Raw genomic sequence first — 14014 nt, forward strand, 5'->3', positions numbered from 1 at the left:
CCCCTCTCTCTAAAGTCAATGAACACATCCTGGGTGAGGATGAAAAAAAAAAGTAGAAAGTTCTTTAATATCAACAAGTATATCTTCCCTATAATGTGTAACAAGAAATTATTATTATTTTTTGTTTTTTAAAGATTTTATTTATTTATTTTTAGAGATGGAAGGGAGGGAGATAGAGAGAGAGAAACATCAGTGTGCGGTTGCTGGGGGTCAAGGCCTGCAACCCAGGCATGTACCCTGACTGGGAATCGAACCTGCGACATTTTGGTTTGCAGCCCGCACTCAATCCACTGAGCTACGCCAGCCAGGGCTAGGAAATTATTTTTAAATTACCATATCTATGATTCTAAGACCTGTATTCTATTTCAAAATCTCTGACCTTGGTGTTCAAAGATCATTATAACGCGCAATCACGACTTGCAGTGTCTTCTTCTTAGGGGAGCCTACAGCACTGGTGTGTCTTACACTCGCTGGGGGCTCAAGTTAGACGAAGTAACGGTATTTTACACCCGCCCCCTCTCCTGACTCCTCTTCAACCTGTGCTGGCTGCAGGGTCTCTAAACCTGAAGGTGAGTGCTCTGCCCTGACAGCCCCTCCCTGGGCAGCCTCCCCAGCGCTGCCCTTCCTTTCACAGTCTCGCAGCTCTCCGCATTCCTGATCCCAATATCTTTTCCATGTGTGGCTTTTTCCCTTTGACCTATTTTCACTTTCTTTAAAAAAATGTCAAGTTTGAAACAGACTAATTTCTAGTGGGGTAACCTAACCTAATACAGAAGAAAACGTGCTGAGGCTGCCTCTTTGGGATGCATGTTCCGTAGCCTACGCCTGCAAGTTAACTCTGGGAAGGAAGTGAGCCAGTACTGTTCAGAAGCCCCTGGCTTGCACGCAGCTGGTAATTAGTGAGACTTTGTTGAGTGCTTCACAAGTAATACAGTAACACAGACCCTCGCAAGTGGCGCTGGAAAGAACCTTTGTTTTTGCTAAGGTCTGCCACCTCCCTTTCCCCCTTTTATAGCTGCCCAAGTGTAATCTTTTCTTTCTTGTAAACTGATAGGCTCACTGCTTTTGAACTTTTACTTCAAGGACTGCTTTCAGGTACGAATGCTTTACTTCAGGGGAAAAAACTGAAACAGGAGTCTCAGAGGTGCTCAGCAGCGGGACTCTGGAGGGTGGCGAAGTGGCTGGGGAGCAGCGTCTTGACTCTGGCTGACAGCAGGGGCCCCCAGCACCTGTCTCCTCTGCTCGCTGCTGGATGCTACCCTCTCCTTTACAGTCACCCACCCTGTCTGGCTGTAAGAATGACCCCCAACAGAAGGGTCGGTTCCACAGAAGAGAGCTACAGAAGAGATCTCCCACGGAAAAGTGCTGGCCTCTAGGACAACAGAGGCCTACGCAGGCCCCTGGGAAGCAGTGACAGGGCTGAGGGGAAATCCAGCCCACATGACACCAGGGAGTTATTGCTCGAGGACTATTCTCGTTACGTGCAAACCCAGAGTATTGCCTGCTGCGCTGTTCTTCAAACTGGTAACTAAAAATAACCGCTTCCCCCACTCAGCTAGTAAGAGTGAAAAGTGGGTTCCTGGGTGATATGGTTGGTCGTTCAGCCAAAATAGAGGTTGGCAAATGAGGGCAACAGGGCAATGATGTCTCTTTGAGTCACATTTTCATCTCAAAGCAACACGTTCAACCTGATGCCCAATGCTAAGGTGTCCCTGGGTAGTGAGGACGTATACGAAATAATCACAAATAAAGTATTTTCTATACTTTACAGTAATTTTTTTTCTATTCATAACTACTCTTCATCTATACAGTTGGGTTTTGGTATAAATCATTTAAAGCAATCGTGGTTCTCCATGTAAAATGTCTACAGGTTCAAGTTCATGATTACCAACAGGGCTGAAATGTTTACAGTGATAGTTACTAGTCTAGTATCAACCTGTGCCACCCAGTATCTGGTTATCAGCAGGGCTCAAGCAACGTTTTTCTTGCCTTTCTGGGAAGGAGAGAAGGACAATGACTCGTGGCCGGTCAGTGATGAGTTCTCCCTGACAGAGACATTTCATCTGGTGCCGATCCAGGAAATGAGAGGTGGACAGACAGCCCGTATTTGCTTAGAACTTACCAGGGTCAAATATTCAGGGTTAGGAATCAGGCAATACTACTCTGGACATTTATGTCACCTGTCTGTGCACTCTAAACTCTCACCCACAGTTCTGGAGAGCTGACAGAATAAGTATCCACAGTTAGCTGGTCTCCAGGTCACTATTTTCTCCCCCAGTGAAAGAGCAGGTGTGGGGAGTAAAATGGAAAATACCCCTTTGGGTGTAACACCCATAGTCAATTGACCGTAACTTATGGAGCTGGGTGAGCTGTAAAATCCCAGTGCATCGGCTATGCCCCTCTCTCTCTGACTTGGAGAAGCCCGACACGCTCTGGTTCACTGTACTTTTGCGGGTCCCACCCAGTCTCTCCCCTGCAGTCAAGTCAGTACTGGCCCCTGGGAGACACCCCGACTCTGCATCTAACCCCAAGGCTCAAACACCAAGGAGAGGATGGGTTTACTTTGCCTCTTGCTTCTCTCCCGTAAAGCCGCTGCTCTAAATCTAATTCCAAAATATTCTGACCCAGACCTGAGGTCTATGTAAAAGAATTTTACATGAAAGGAAAATAAATTCCTGATCCGGCAATTCTTAACACTTGTTTTTGCTTCCTACGTGTGCTAGTAAACAAGTGGGTAACTCTCTTCAGCAAGTCCTTTCCGGGTCAGCTGCCTAACTGGACGGCACAAAGACACCGAGTTAGGAAAAAAAGTAGCTTCTACTTATATTTATGTATCAGCTTTTAAAAAGTTAAATTTATTGCGGATGCTTCATTTTGAACATAATGTGTTAGTGTGGAACATCTACTAGGTACGACATACACCAATAAACATGTACGTGGGTGGTACGAGCTCAGAAACTTTTATGAACGGCTGTATAATTAAAGAGGTTGGAAGATACTGTTCTAGCTAAAGATCTTAACATTAGTATCTCTTATCAGCCACCACAGACACACAGGCATGAATTCAAAGAAATAAGCAAAATCAATACCATTCTAAGTAGTAAAAAAAAGGCCCTGCAACCCAGAGAAGGCCTTGTTGTGAAGGCGAGTTTCACTTTTCTGCAAATGCAGTGTCTCTAAGAGGCAGGGACTGCCTTGTGTTGACAGCCAGGGGCACAAATAGTCTGGGACCAGCTTAGTTGCTGGTCTGTCTTGGATCTGTTCCTTTTAGTTTATAGCTGCTTACGAACTTTAAGGGGGAGTGTGTGAGCTAAAAAGAGACTCTGCTTGTTGTAACTTAACAAGAAAGATGAGAAATTAATGGAATAGAAGAGATCATTTGTTATTATTACTTGAGTCCTGTCTCTCTGAAGGTTATCATTTCAACTTCTATCGCTGATTAATAAAATGCATATATCAAAGTCTTTAAAAATACAGAAGCCATTTTAAAGGAACACGGCCATTTTTTTTGAAGGAAACTCAGGCTCAAAGCCCTGGTCCTATTCCGACCTCATTGCACCACATCTAAGGGGTCACTTGTATTGATGAGACATCTTTTTAAAATTACTATTTTTATTCATCATCAGAGGGCATGCTTGTTGATTTAAGAGAGATGGGAGGGATAGGAGAGAGAGAGAGGAGAGAAACATCAGTGTTGAGAAACGTTGATCGGTTGGTTGCCTCTTGCATGCACCCCAGCTGGGGATCCAACCCACAACCCAGGCACGTGCCCTGACTGGGAACTGAACCAGTGGCCTTCTGCTTCCGGGACTACGCTCCAACCAGCCAGGGCGAGACATCCTTTAATAGGGCTATGCTCTTCAGGCCTGTACCCAAGAAGAATGTGGCTTAAACACAGGATGAGGCTGGTGGCTCATCCTGAAATTCTGTCAGGCATGGGCAGGCTAAGGGTACCCTGTACAGACCTGTTTTTCCAATTTTTCGCCATAGCTGGCCAAAAGCAGATAAACAAACCACACACACATGCATGTACACACACACACAAATGGGACAATGGAAAGGAATGAGTTGCCGCTGGCCGGTACCTGGGATGCTCTCTAATTTCCTTCTGAGCTCTTCATTTTCTTGCTGCAATGAAATAACCTCGTGTTCCAGTTCTTGGCATCTAGGACAGTAGCCTTCCTCCTCCTCCTCCTCTTCCTCCTCCGGCAGTGTAGAGGAAGACGGGTGACCGTGGGATTCGGACGTTGCTGGGGAGGTCCAGCCCCCTAGCGTGTGCACCGGGGAGGTTGACAGAGGGTCCACGTCCGCCAGGTGGCCGTACTCGCTGACCGCGGAGGTGTTCGGAGTTGGAAAGCTCCCCGAGAGCAGGTAATTTTGTAGGGAGTCAGTGAAGACTCTCAAAAAGGCAGAAGTCTGTTGTTTCCTTTGCATATACTGCATCTCTATGTCTACATTGTCCGAGGTCTGGCTGTGGACCCCCTTTCCAATGTGGCACTGGTCCTGTCTTTCAGTGTAACTTGGGCCTTCCTGTTTCACGTAAGAAATCATGGACTGAGAGTGGTTGGCGTCCAGAAGTTTTCCCCCACAATTTAAGAGGCTCAGAACTCGACTGCACTGCTGGGCGAAGGCATCTAGGATCACGCGACTCTCTGAAACACACGAAAGGACGCGTCAGAGACCAACAGCCAAAGACGAAGGACAAGTCCAGTCCTCGATTTTGGATATAACATTAAAAATGTCTTAAAAATGCATTTTTAACACATCAAGGTGCTACGGAGAATCCACTTTTAATAGGACGCACAGCTTCCTGTTGTTCTGGCTGGTGAGGCGCCCTATAAGCTGCCCCAGCCCCTCACTCTGGGAAATGGCTTGACTGGGACTTGGGGCACCACGTGGAGATTTCCCTCTTTGTGGCAGTAACTGGCCTGCACAGGTCTGAACTCACACCTATGGCTTCATTAATGTCTTTACGCTAATGAATCGAGCCAGCCACTGCAGACTCAATTCCTCATTGAAAGGTGGGCTTAGAGCAATCATTACTTCTATTTCTGGAGTGCCCTTGTGCCCTTGCTATTAATCAGCTGGTACGATCCCTGCCGAGAGTAGTTGCTCCCAGATGCAAACTGGAGAAGAAAAGATAAGAGCTCACTAGATACAGAAGGTAAAACAAAGAGGAGGCCCATCAGGCAGATGATGATGCCCCCAAAGCAAAACTGTACGTGTTCTCCAATAGCCGTGTCCACGGCCCTTTCAATTTATCTGCCCACTTAGATTTCTCGTCAAGGCCAATGTTTAGGCTGATCTATGTCAGCATCATTTGAAAAGCAGTAGAGCCTCTCCCATTAGGTTGCCAAATCTCCTAAAATGGCATGTGCTGAGGATGCCAGTTAGTTCACATAGATGAACTGTAAAGCACATTAACTGTTAATCGGCAGAGGCAAAAAGCAAACAAAAAGCAATCAGTTCACTGCAAAAAACAAAGTGGGAAAAAACCCCCAAATTTTGAAAATGTGATTTAATATTGTCAGTCTAAAGGTCTTGAAAATTTATTCTCAATGTAAATGTCACAAGGTGGAGTCCCTTCTTTCCCGAGTACCACCCAGAATGGGCTAGGTGTGGATACACAGAGGTGCACATACAGAGAGGTGCACGTCACAGAGGGAAGGAGCATGCCTCCCTTCCCCCGCCCCAGAATAATGGCAACAAACGGAATATTGTAGATTTTTGGTGCCAATAATGATGGTTTATGAGAGAAATGTAACTAGCTACTTGCTGTCTCTGAAAATGTTGACTAGCTGGATTTTTTTCTGAAAACAAACAAAACCCCTGTAACTCTCAGAATGAAAAATGGTGAAATCCTCAAGGGCTTCTATGGGAACAAGGACCTAGACTTGTGATTGAGAAATTGATTTCTCCAGAAAATCCAGGATGCATGACCAAGGCAAGCGCCTTTCAGAAACCTCCCTGCAACACTTCAGGTTCCATTTTGTGCTTTTTGAGTCTTTCTGGAAAAAACTACGGTATTGGGGGGAGGGGGGGTCAAGTCTCCTTTTTCAATGACTTAATGAGCTTACATGAAGCGCAGAGCACAGTGCCCGGCACACAGGGAGCACCCTTCACATCTCCCAAACCTATGAAATGCCACCGTCCCTACATCCCTCTGAAGAAACGAGAAGTCTGCACACAGAGGCCCGTGCTCCTTGGCTCAGGAGAGGAAGAGAGACGGCACCTCTGTGGGCAGAGCGGGTCTGAGAGCCCTGGGGTGTGAGGGCCAGCACAGGACCTCAGGCAATCTTCACCGAGTGCACACAGGGCAGCAATACACAGAGAACCTTAGTTCACAGCAGTTTCAGGTTACTTGGCTGGGGTGGGGCTGGCAGGACCACTCTGAGGGGGCTGCGTATCCGCCACATTTTCTTCTTGGCCTGGCGCTTCCTCACTCTTAGGGAGTAGTACTGCCCCAGACATGGGCAGGAGGGCCCTGTTCCTCCCCATGGTGAGTTGTCCCCCCAGGAGTGTGCTGCTCAAACTGCTCCAAAGGCCTGTGCTAGTCTCTTCCCTGAGCCATCTCCCTGAAGACAGACCACGGCGCCAGAGCTTAGAAGTCTGAAGTGGGGCAACCACACGTGTGTGAGTGTGTGTGTGAGGTCGTTCCTACAGGAAGATGAGGCTGGAGGTGCTAGGAGAAGGCCCCGGGCTGGCTGAGAGCACAGATGTCAAAGCATGACTGACTGTATGACTCATCATATGGTCATTATGACAGTGTCTTCGTCAGGGTAGGCAGACAGAACGTATTTTAACAGTCTGATAACTTGACTCAGGCCTCTCAGTTATTTAGATCGATGATAGATGGGCCTGCATTTGTACTCTTGTCCTGAACCCCACACATAACAGGTGAAGGCCTGTTGTTTTTTACACAATTACTCTGAGAGCGACAGAGGACCTAGATGCCAGGCACAGATTCAGGCTGGAACTGATTCGTGGACTGAGAACTGGGCTGGAGAAGCTGCCAGAATAAAGTCCATTTACTACCTTGGAGAAAAAGGGATATGGGTATGGGAAGTATCTCTTACACCAACCACTGGAACTGATGATGCCCCTGCCCCAGTGGAAAAAACGACTGAGCTCAAGATTTAAACCAAAACTTAATGGGGAAAGACCTTAGCTGTTTGGGCATCATTTCTTTACAAGGACCAAAACCACAGAAACAAGAGAGTAAGCAGTTGAATAGTGGGGAGGTTTAAGATGCTGTCCTCTCATTTTTTTACTTCCAGGTTTTTATTCTTTTATTATTTAAATCAAAGGATGATATTGATTGGGAATTTTCAATTGTAACAGACTAACAGTTTTCATGCATTTTAATCCTATAATCCCATTCTAGACCAGAAGTTGTATTTACTGTTTGCATTTTAATCAGCCCAGTCCCCACTGATTTACAGCTGACACACCGTTAAGATAACCTTGATGAAAAGAACAAAATATGAAAGGAAAGGCTAAAGTAAAATTGTCCAGAAAGAATTCTCAATATATTTGTTCAATGTCCAAAAAAACCCTTAGTAGTTTTAATCATATTGATAAATCACATTAGGGTATAGATTAAGGGAAAAGAATCTGACTCAGGACAACCATAATTTGTTTTCTTAATTGAAGAATAAACTTATAATATGCTGAGAAAAAAATCATTATGTAATACGCTACATTATGAAGATAATGTATTAAATAAAACGCACTCAGAACATCGGAGAACAGCTCCAATCATAAAACAGTTCTGGCTAGCAGTTTTCACAAAATGCTTTATCCTCAGAATTGACATATGCAAAAACAGCAAATATAAAATTGAATTTCTTCTCTTTTCAGTATCTTAAAATATTTGAATAGAATGTTAATATCAATACATTGAGGAGTATGATGAAAAACATTACTATTACACTTGGGAGAACACAGTAACTCTTTCTACTTAATACATATTGCAGCCAGCAATGCTTTTAGCTTTCCAGACAGCACATAATTAGAAATTCAAGCATTGCGTGGTGCCCATTATCGCTAAGAAGTGGAGAAAAGTTCTGTTTTCATAAGAACGCAACTGAACAGCCACTGATCCATGATTCTTAATTGTGCGAAGTGTGAACACGGATTCCCAATTTTTTTAACTGCTTTTCCCCCTAGTCTCACAATGCTCCACTCAGATGATGGCAGAGAAGTATAAAGTCAACAGTTTATAAAAGGGCTTTAAAATACTTATGTGTCCGGACTTCTCTAAAATCAAACACAAAATGTCACAGTCACAAACCACTCTAAAATAACCACTTCTTTCCAACTTATTTTGATGTCTGTTGGGAGATAATATCATGCTGCAAACAGTACTTAGGCTGACTCCAAAGTCTGAACCCATGATTATTTTTTTAATCAAAACAATTCATGTCTACAATTTTTCTGAACTTAAGTGGTTTAATCCATCTGGTAAGTGAATAAGAGGGAAGGGGGCTTGGCAATCCAACACCGGCTCCCTACTTTAATGTCCTTCTTTGTAAGTAAAGCCTTGAATGGAATCTGCCCATCACAGCATATCCCCAAGAGTATTCTGTTTCTATGAAGGAGATCACAGTTGTGGAGATTAGTGGTAACCTTTTGATTTTAGCCCAGCGAAGGGTGAAATATATTAATATTAAAAATGCAGAAGCAGAAAAAATTTCTGAGACCTACTATCATGTAGCCATATAGTATATCTACCCAAAGGATTTCCAGCTAATTCAAAATTGATAATTTCTTTAAAACATTAATACAACTTCTTTTTAAGAAAGGGCTCCATGGCATAGAAAATTGAAGTCAGAAAATGAAAGCCTCTTTGGAAGTATCACCCTTGAGTTAAATCAATGAACTATGTCTTTAAAAAAAATGCCATCCCATTTTTTTTTCATAATGGCAAACATCAATACAGCAAAACAGGATGCAATTTTTCTAAATAAATAAATCAATGATGTGTCAAAAATTAACAGATGAGTTAATATACTTGGTGCTATCAAAACCAGATGGTGCTTCCTAATATTCATCCTGCTCAGTCAATCCCTGAATATTTTCTGGACCATCGGTATATAAAATAGGATGCTGCTATTTGTGATGGCAAACAAAAGCAATCATGCCTGCCAAGCACATACTATAACAGGCAGCATTTCAGCTCTGCTAGACAGAAAGTAATTAGAATGCTTTTAATGTCCAAAAGAATGATGCTGATAGGCTGCCACAGATGTGTAGATTTATGAATATTTATATGGTGGTTTATAGCTGACACTTTTATCAGTTGAAGAAGATAAAATATCTGCCTGACTCAAAAGCTTGACAGTCAGGTTAATAAAATCTCATTAAAGAGAATGACCTATGCAATTATATAGGATTTATTGTAATTCATTTTTGATTGTACTCTGCTTAAAGATGCAATTTCCCATTTCCTGATGCCAAATTTAGGCCGCGTATCAAGATCTACGTGGGTTTTAACTCTAAGCCTCCCACAGAGAAAAACTATGCTTTTAAAACCATGGTATATTACCCCTTTTAAGGAAAATTATACTGTTCGTGAGATTTTATAAGAATGTTGAACAATCTATTTTTAATCACACAGTTCTCTCAATGGTTTATGGCCCTTAATGGCAAACAAGACTCACTTCAATCCTTTCACCTTTTCACTGCATTTACCCTGGGCACCCTTACCCTCTTCTATCCTTGACTCATTTAATCACATTGATGTTCTGGCTATTTTCCGTTTACCAGGTGGTTTGAGACAGTGCAATAACACTTTGTGAGGGGGCAACTATCAAATCACCCCACCACCCCCATCCAGCATGCTGAACTGGCCACCCTTCTGTACGCACAAGCTCATTGGTTCAAAGTGGAACCACTAGTTCTTCAAATAACCAATCAGCTCTTCAGGTACTGTCCCTCTGATGGCCACTCACATCACTGTGTCTGTTAAGAGATGGCTTTGTCCATCAGTGATTAATATGACCACAATTCATGATGTCTAGTACTATGGGCATCTTTTTTTTCCCCCTGACCATTTTCTTCAGTACATGGAAGACACCTACCATTTAATACTCGTCTTTCCAACAAGCATGTGGCATCCTGCCCTTGGTGTTATTAAGATTACCTCTCTATGACCTCTCTTAAAAAACAAACCAACCAAAAAATGAAGCTTTGACAATAAAAGAAAATAAGGAATGTAGGTTGTTTCAGGGCCATCAACAAGCCACTTTTCACTTTGCATCAGTGATGCAATTTCCACCTGGAGACAAAGTAGACTAAATAGGATGTCAAAAGAAACACTAAAAGAGCATCTAGAACACAGTGAGAAAGAAAAGGAAACCTGTTTATGAATGAAAGCAGCATGGAAAGTGCCACAGCAAGAAAGACGATGGGTGGACAGGAGAGCAAGTGACGGGTGTAAAGAAAAGAAGGAAAAGGCAAGGGGTTAGATTGATAGTGTATAAAAGGAAGTAAAAGACAAACTCAGCAAAGACTGAAAGGAGAAGGCAAGAAGAGTAAAGGCTAAAATGGACAGAAAAGGAAGGGGAAAACCCCCGTAAACACGGTGGAACTGAGGTTATGCAAATGAGTTAAGCAAAATATAGAAAATGGGAAAAGGACCCAAACCACTGAAACACAAAATAAAACTATAGAAAGATAAAACAGAGCTGGGGAATACAAATGGGCACAAACAAGCCCGGAGAGATGAAACACAAACCTCTTAAGGGGGTAAAACAGAAGAAAAATAAGGAGACAAATAAACGTGGGCAAGTAACCTGAGAACGAGTATAAAAACACAACAGAAAAGGTGCCAAGAGTAACTGAAAAAAACAAACCCCACATCATAAACAATAAGGACACCCACAGAAGAACACCACTCAAAGCAGTCAAACACCTCCAAATCAGTGAGGTATGTAACAGAACAAGTCTTCACTATAACCTGTAATTAGATTTTCTTTCTGAAAACCAATCCTTCATGTGTCAAAATATTGACAAACAACAAAACATTAACGTCGGAACCTATAACTCACTTAGAGACAATACTCATGTTTGCATTAGAAATAAAGCCTTAGATTCACTGATATGCAGAATTCGGGGGCGGGGAGGGGGCCTCCAAGGTGCCATAAAAGGCCTGAGGAAGGAACTTTTAGCTCTGACGAGCTAGAAAAACGTGGCTATGCGTCCTCGGGGAGCAGAGAGCGCCCTTGTACGCAGGCCCCAGGCCTTGGCCTTTCTACCAGCCCATCTCTCTTCATGCCGCCGGGACAGGAGGGCTGGCCTTTTCCTAAGGGGCCGCCCGCAGGCTCCCGATAAAGGAGAGGAATCTCATTCCCTGAGGTGGATGTGCCCCACGAGGCATTTCTGCAGGCCTAGGCCCAGATACTGCGGGGCGGGGGACCCCCAAGGTGCAGCAGTGTCCTAACCCGGGTGTGGGAAGCGGGCCGAAGCGCCCGGACTCTCGGGGCTGGGGCGAGGAGTAGGATGTCTCCTTCCCCGAAGTCGGCCGCAGGGGCGAGCGCCAGTTCCACCTCGTGGCTGGGGCAGAGGAGTCCGGAGTCTTGCACCCACGGTCTGGGACTTTGGGGTAGGTGGGGAAAAAGAGCGGTAGAGATCACGCGCGCATAAGAGCCAGCCGAGTAGACCGCGACATTGAGTGCATCAAAGAGGTGGAGAAAAAGACGACCAGAAGGCAGAGACGGAAAAACAAACAGAGAGAGGGAGGTAAAGGAAAAAAATAGAAGGAAAAAAGTGGGGCAGCGGACGCTGTAAGGACGTCCCCGAGAGCTGCCGGAGCAGTTCAAGCTATTCTGGGAGCGGCTGCGGCTGTCACCTTAGGGTGTCCGATCCCCACTCCCGGCCCGCGGCCTCTGCCGAAGCTGCCTCCCACGTCCCCGCCCGAATGCTCCCCGCCTCCGACTGGCCACCGCAGCACTTCCTGGGCGCCAAGCCGGATCCCAGTGGCGGAGCCACCTGTTAAAAGGCGCGCGCGCGCCGTCGAAAGCCCGGGATGCGGCGGCGGCAGTGCAGCGGAATCCTCCAGAACTTGTTGCCCGCGCGGGGAGGTGTCCGGGACGCGCTCGGACGCTCAGCCTCTCAGCCTGGTGACCGTCCCCCTCCACTCCCACCCCTCCCGCCAGACTCGAGACGCGGGAGGGTGTCCGCCGTCCCTAGCTTCCCCTTCCCCGGTCCCCACCCCTCCCTCGGCCTGGGCGGGAAGGAAAGTTGCGCCCAAGAGTTGGTACCTGCGCTGAGCTCCAGGTTGGCACCGTCACTGCCAGCGCTGCTGCTGCCCGCGGCAGCCGCAGGGCCCGAGCCGTACCGGACGACGGCGGCGAAAGACGAAGATGAAGATGCGGCGGGGGCGGCGGGCGGCTGGGCGGGAGTCCTCAGGTGGCCTTGGGACGCGGCGGAAGGCGATGACGACGAAGCGGCTGCGGCAGCGGCCGCCCGGCCGGGCCCCGGGGGGTAGGTGCTCTGCGCCTGGAACTGCTGCTGCGGCGGCGGCTCGCTGCTGCTGATGGAGACGGCGGCGTGCGGCGCGAAGGGCGGCGGTGGCGGCCGGACGTGCGGCAGCTCCACCAGGGTGGGTCTCTCGTAGCGTTTGGCCAGCGCGGGTCTCTTGCCGGGAAACGTCTTGAGGACGCTGTAGGGGCTGCGCTGCTTGTAGATTTTGGGGAGGCTGGGCCCCTCCTCCGCCGGCTGCATTTCTTCCTCCATGCTGCGCTTCGGGGCCGGTCCCCGGTCGCACGCCCCCTCCCTGACCCGCACCGGGCTCCGAGGGTGCCTCCACCGCCCGCTCGCCGGCGCTGCCCGAGTGCGCGCCTGTGGGAGGGTGTGTGTCTGTGCCGTGGCCGCCGCCGCCGTCACTGCCGCTTGTCGCTAAGCCTAGCATCGCTGAGCCCCCGCGCGGGGGGCTGCCGCCCGAGAGCTGATTGACAGGCCGCCTCGCCAATGCCTGGAGGGAGAAAGGAAGTAAAGAGCAAGTGTTTAGGGTAATATCTGCTAATGATAATGGGGGGAGGGGCGGGGCCTGGCGCCGCCACCGCCCGCAGGGTGGGCCAGCCGGTTTGCGCCTTCGACGGGAAAGGGGACGGGGACAACAGGGACTGAGTGGGGGTGGGGGTGCGACCTGGTAATAGGGTGAGGTTTCCACCAAGGCGAGACTTCGGAGTCCCAGAGATGGACTCGAGGCTTCTGCCCCTGGCGCCGTCCAGCTTCCGAAACCAGTTCCTGGCTTCCCTTGCGCTACCCCAAACTCTCGGCGTCGTCCGCGTGGCGGGTGGTGTAGTTGGGACGGACAGGGCGGGGTGGCCAGAGTGCGTGCGTGCGTGCGTGCCTTGGGGAGGTGTTACAGCCAGTTCTTCCCGGATTGGGAATTGCTCCCCCAGGCTTCTGAAAAGAGCCTGTGGAAGGTCTTGACCCTAGGCGCTGTGCGTTTTTTGGATCGGGGTTCTGCCCACACCCAGCAAATGGCTTTCGAGTTCAGGCTCATCCTAAGAGCGCATAGGGCGTTGGGTTTTCACATTACTTGGTTAGTTCCCCATAGGGGCCCTGTGAGTGCATAACAAAATCATTTCCCCCATTGTACAGATGAGAAAACTGAGGTTCCTCGAGGAAACAGCCCACACCCACACAGATGCATCTAGGGCATTTGAATTCAGATTCTCACTTTTTTCTCATAACATATAGACACTGAGCAATTGAGGGTAAAACTTGATCTGATGCCTCCCTTTGAGGTGGTGATTAGATACTTTCAAAACCATCATTTGATGTATATGTATACATGTGCTTGTGGGACGGATGCGGCCCCGAGAGCTCTCTTACTTTCTGTATTGCCCTTACTTTCTGTATTGCCCAGCCAGTTCCTCTCTGCATCTGGGGCCACCAGGCCATGGTTTCTGGAGGCCTCACAATTTTCTCAGTGAGCCTCTGTCATTTGGAAGAGGGTTTCATGGGGGTAGAGATATCTTCAAATCTGGAGGACTCTCCTGGC

The 14014-nt window shown here is 47.3% G+C and overlaps 1 protein-coding gene across 2 annotated transcripts in view; it reads right to left on the minus strand.

Annotated features, from left to right (window-relative positions):
* BEND4 (BEN domain containing 4) overlaps positions 1–13287 on the minus strand; it is a 28663-nt gene extending 15376 nt beyond the window's left edge. The window contains exons 1-3 of one of the 2 annotated variants that reach the window (XM_028507257.2): positions 13151–13287; positions 12264–12976; positions 4086–4652 (exon numbers count right to left, since the gene is read on the minus strand). In XM_028507257.2, coding sequence (XP_028363058.1) covers positions 4086–4652; positions 12264–12738 — 1042 coding nt within the window. In that variant the 5' untranslated portion in view covers positions 12739–12976; positions 13151–13287. The remainder of the gene's footprint in view (positions 1–4085; positions 4653–12263; positions 12977–13150) is intronic. The other variant, XM_036020082.1, reaches the window with a different exon arrangement.
* Positions 13288–14014: the final 727 nt, after the last annotated feature.

The sequence above is a fragment of the Phyllostomus discolor genome, chromosome 1 (genome assembly GCF_004126475.2).
Source record: "Phyllostomus discolor isolate MPI-MPIP mPhyDis1 chromosome 1, mPhyDis1.pri.v3, whole genome shotgun sequence".
In the NCBI taxonomy this organism is placed as follows: Eukaryota; Metazoa; Chordata; class Mammalia; order Chiroptera; family Phyllostomidae; genus Phyllostomus; species Phyllostomus discolor.